This window comes from Jatropha curcas, chromosome 9 (assembly GCF_041381405.1).
Source record: "Jatropha curcas cultivar XTBG-Jc1 chromosome 9, XTBG_Jcur_1.0, whole genome shotgun sequence".
NCBI classification, from domain to species: Eukaryota; Viridiplantae; Streptophyta; class Magnoliopsida; order Malpighiales; family Euphorbiaceae; genus Jatropha; species Jatropha curcas.
In genome coordinates this window covers 19306457-19311037 of record NC_143159.1, presented here as the reverse complement: position 1 = coordinate 19311037, position 4581 = coordinate 19306457, and the positions used below count along the sequence as shown (strand labels likewise).

The 4581-nt window shown below is 39.6% G+C and overlaps 1 protein-coding gene across 1 annotated transcript; it reads right to left on the bottom strand.

Moving 5' to 3' along the window:
* Positions 1–918: 918 nt before the first annotated feature.
* On the bottom strand, positions 919–2091 carry LOC105634371 (uncharacterized). Its single transcript, XM_012217219.2, has 2 exons — positions 1944–2091; positions 919–1652 (listed from the first exon to the last, which is right to left on the bottom strand). The coding sequence occupies exons 1-2, from the start codon at positions 2089–2091 to the stop codon at positions 919–921; spliced, it is 882 nt and encodes a 293-aa protein (XP_012072609.2).
* Between the last annotated feature and the right edge of the window lie 2490 nt (positions 2092–4581).

Sequence of the window (4581 nt, the reverse complement as noted above, 5' to 3'; positions counted from 1 at the left end):
TGCTCAAAGCCTCCGCTACCGTATTATAAGTACCCGATTTGTGCTTAGTGACATAATGAAAAGCACCAAAATAAGTTGCCCAATGCGCATACATCCTGCTCACAGTCTTCTGAGTTTTAAAATGAGTTAAAGCTTGATGATTAGTGTAAATAACAAACTCTCACCCCAACAAATAATGTTCCCAAGTATTGAAGGCTCGGTAAACTGCATACAACTCTTGCTCATAAGTAGACCATCTCTGTCTAACTTCATTCAATTTTTCACTAAAGAATGCGATAGGTTTTTCAGATTGTGACAACACACCACCAATTCCAATCCCGCAAGCATCGCAATCTACCTCAAACAATTTATCAAAATCAGGTAAAGCAAGAATAGGGGCGGAAGTAAGCTTATCTTTAATTTCTTCAAAGCTTTTGTTGTAGCGTCGGTCCATATAAACTGACGAACTCTCTCCTTCTTCAAACAATCTGTGATAAGAGTGATGATGCTGCTAAAGTTTCTGATGAATCGCCTATAAAAAATAGCAAGACCATGAAAACTATGAACTTCAGTGATATTTTTAGGGATAGGCCAATTTCAAATGACCTCAATTTTTCTGTCATCAACATGTATCCCCTTCAAGCTAACAATATAGCCAAGAAAAAGAATTCGCTCTGTCATAAAGCTGCACTTTTTAAGGTTGATGAATAATTCATTTTCCTGCAAAGTGTTCAACACCAGTTGAAGGTGCTGAAGAGGTTCTTCCTCACTGCGACTAAAGATCAAAATCTCATCAAAATAAACAACCACAAATTTGAATAAGAAAGGACGCAAAACTTGAGGCATAAGCCGCATGAACATGCTCGGAGCATGAATCAACCCAAACAACATAACCAACCGCCCACACAACCCTTCCTTAGTCTTGAATGTGATCTTCCATTAATCTCCCACCTTGATTCGGATTTGATGATACCCGTTGCGAAGATCTATTTTAAAGAACACTGTAGATCCTGACAGTTGGTCCAACATGTCCTCCAGATGAGGAATAAGAAATTGATACTGTACCGTGATCTTATTGACGGCTCGGCTATCTACACACGTCCTCCAAGTCCCATCCTTCTTCGGTACCAATAAAGTAGGAACTCCACAAGGACTAATGCTCTCTCTGATATGTCCCTTCTTCAATAATTCTTCAACTTGTTCCAAAAGAATTTGGCTTTCCTTTGGATTCATCTTGTAATGAGATACGTTCGGTATCTTTGATCTAGGGATGAAATCAATCTGATGCTGGATGTCCCACAAAGGCGGAAGTGTAGATGGTTCTTCCACTATGACATGGAACTCATCTAACAACTCCTTTACAGATGATGGTACTAGTGCCTTTTCTTCAGAATCTATCTTCGGTCTAATCAACAAGACTAACGCACCTCCAGACTTCTCAATCGCACCCGAAAATTCTTGCACATTGGAAGAAACAGCTACTATGGATTTCTCCTCCACTTTAGAAGCTTTGGCAGAAGATCCAAAAGCTAGGACAATGATTTTCTTATTTTTCCAAGTGAACAGGTATGAATTTTCTCTCCCCTTATGCAATGCATCTACATCAAACTGCCATGGACGACCTAGCAGTACTCCACAAGCATCCATATCCACAACATCACAACTAATAGAATCTGTGTACGATTTACCCATTGAGATAGGAACTTTGCAAATTCGGTTGACTTCAATTGTTGGACCCTCCTTAATCCACCCTACCTTTTACGGTGAAGGATGCGATTCTGTGGGCAAATTCAGCTTCTCAACCAGTTGTTTGGCTATCAAATTTTCACAGTTACAACTATCGATAATGAGTCGGCACAATGCTTCACCAACACGACATTTAGCCTAGAAAATTTTCCTTCGTTGAGTTTCATCTTCCTGTTTTGGAGAGTATAATATTTTCTGAACAACATATGTAACTTCACCATCTTCTGAACCAGCCAAGGATCCATCATCTTCGTCTTCTACTGCTTCAAACTCAGCCACCTCATCAACTACATTTACTTGTCGACGTCCATCATTAGTCCCCCTGCGTTCAGGAGATATATTAGAGTATGCCCCTATTTTTTGCATCTATAGCAAGTCTCCTGTTGGCTTTTGATACGGATTCGGTCTACTATTTTCGTCGGCCATAGGAGACTTTCCCTAGGGGTCCTTCTTTTCTTCTACTAGAATCTATCGTAAGTTTTGATTATTAGCAGGAGTTACTACTCTTGAACTTTGTCCACCGTAATTACTAATAGGTTGTTGATTTCTAGATGAATAGGGTTGTCTGAAAGTCTGATTATGATTAGGTGATGGTTGAGGCTGCCAGTTAAGTCTATCTTCTGAACATTTGGCCATCTCAATTTCATCTGCCAACGTGAAAATTGCAGCTACACCCATCACACACATTATATCATGCTTCAATCTCCTCTGATAATAAGCTACTTGTTGGGATTCAGTCTCACAATTATCACATCGAGCCTGCAATTTCAAAAAATTCTTTCGTGTACTCAATAATCTTTCATTTCCCTATAAACATTGATGATATCTGTTATACAGTATTTGGGAGTGATCATTGGGAAGAAAACGATGCTCAATCAACTGTTTTATTAAAATCCAATCTCCTACAGCTTCAATCCTTCGACAATGGCATTCGTTTTGAATAGAGTGCCACTATGCTGCTGCACCTCCTTTCAGTTTATATGCCACAATGGACACTTTACGCTCATCTTCAACATGCGTGATCTCAAAGAAACGTTCTACCTCTGCTAACCAATCAAGAATGCTTTCAACATCTAAAGATCCTGAGAAAGATTAAAGATCTACCTTTATTTTGTATCCATCATGAAGATTCTCGCCACTACCTCTGTAATTTTGGCCTCCAACATATTGATTTTGGTGCCTTCCATAATCTGGTGGTGCGTTAAATTCTGCTTGATTTTCAAGATAATGAGCAGCAAGACGTCTGTTAGGAAATGCTGCAGGATTTGGTTGCTACAGATTCGGCTCTGCTGCTGCAGCTGCAGGTTGGGGGTTGCCCCGTTGTACTGTGAGGGTGTGAACCCCTCCCCAAAACATCAAATGCATATGATGCATGTGACTAAGGAAGAAATGCACGTGAATGTGTGAGTCGCCACCTTGTTTAATTATTTTAGGGTAAACTAGGAAAAAACCCTAAGTTGACTCCAATTTTAATTAACCTAATTACTAGATTAATTAACCCAATGTTAAGGCATGGTCTACGAACCCGAGGTGGATCCCGAGACTATGTCATGCTGATGAACTAACCAAAACAATGAATGCTTTGCAGGGTAAAATGATGTAATTGGACCAATGAAAAAATGTTTATGTGATTGCGACTTGCTGCTCGGGGTTAAATCCCAAACGTGCCTATGTACTTCCGTTTGAATGGAAGATCAAAGTCCACGTAGTTCAATAGGCCTTCTTTGAAGGGCTTTGAATGGGGATGCTTTATGCATGAGTGTGTGTATGCTTTGTGCATTTTGTTTAGGCAGTTTGCCAAAGATTGATTGTTTTAGGCATTTGATGCCAAAAATGTTGGTTTTAATGGCTTTTAGCCAAAAAGATTTAATTTAAGCAATTGTTGCCAAAAAAATGATGTGAATTAGGCGATTGTCGCCAAAATTTGATTTATTTGAAGGCTTTAAAGCCAAAACATTGATTTAGGCAATTTATTGCCAAAAAATTGATGATTGGGCGATTGTCGCCAAAACTGGTTAATTTAAGGCCATTTTATTTGCCAAAAGTGATTAATTGAAGGCTTTTAGCCAAAATTTGTTATTTAAGCGATTTGTCGCTAAAAAAAGGATCAATCTCACTTATAGACAATTTGTTTGCCAAAAGTGATTAATTGATTTATAATGTAGGCAGTTTATTGCCAAGAAAACGTGTTTAATTAAAACTTTTAGCCGCAATTATTGATTAATTGGACTTAAGCCAGATCTGTTCGAAATAAAGGCGATTATACCATAGCTATTAATTAACTAAGTATTTTAAGCCAATATCGTCGGATTTAGACTGTAATACCACGATTATTTATTAACCGGGCATTTGGCCTAATCTTAATTATTTGAGGCAGTTTATTTGCCTAAAGATGTCATGAATGCTTTTATGCAGTTATAGAATTATTAGGAGTAGAAGAGAAGAATGTATGAAATGCTAAAATTAAGTAGGCAGAGTTTAGTTCATGTACCTGATTTAACCGACGGCCACTTCTTAACTCCAGGTTAAGCTCCTCGTTACGGGAATATTAATTAATTTAGTTTTAAGTGACCAAGTATCACAACAATAAAATAAAACTAAAATTAAAAAAATGCAAGAAAGCAGTAAAGAATCGCAAAGAGCGTAAGGAGAAGGAGCGTCCGTCAACACAGACTGAGTGTGGAAAACAGAGTGCCGGGGCCACTATTTATAGGCGAAAAACGACTGTTTCGGCGGCTGGGCCGCCTGTGGCCGGCGATTGGGCCGCCGGTGGCTGGCGGCTGGGCCGCCGGTTTGGGGCGGTTGGGCCGCCAGGACGGGCCGCCGGGTCGGGTCACCGGTGGCCGGCGGCTGGGT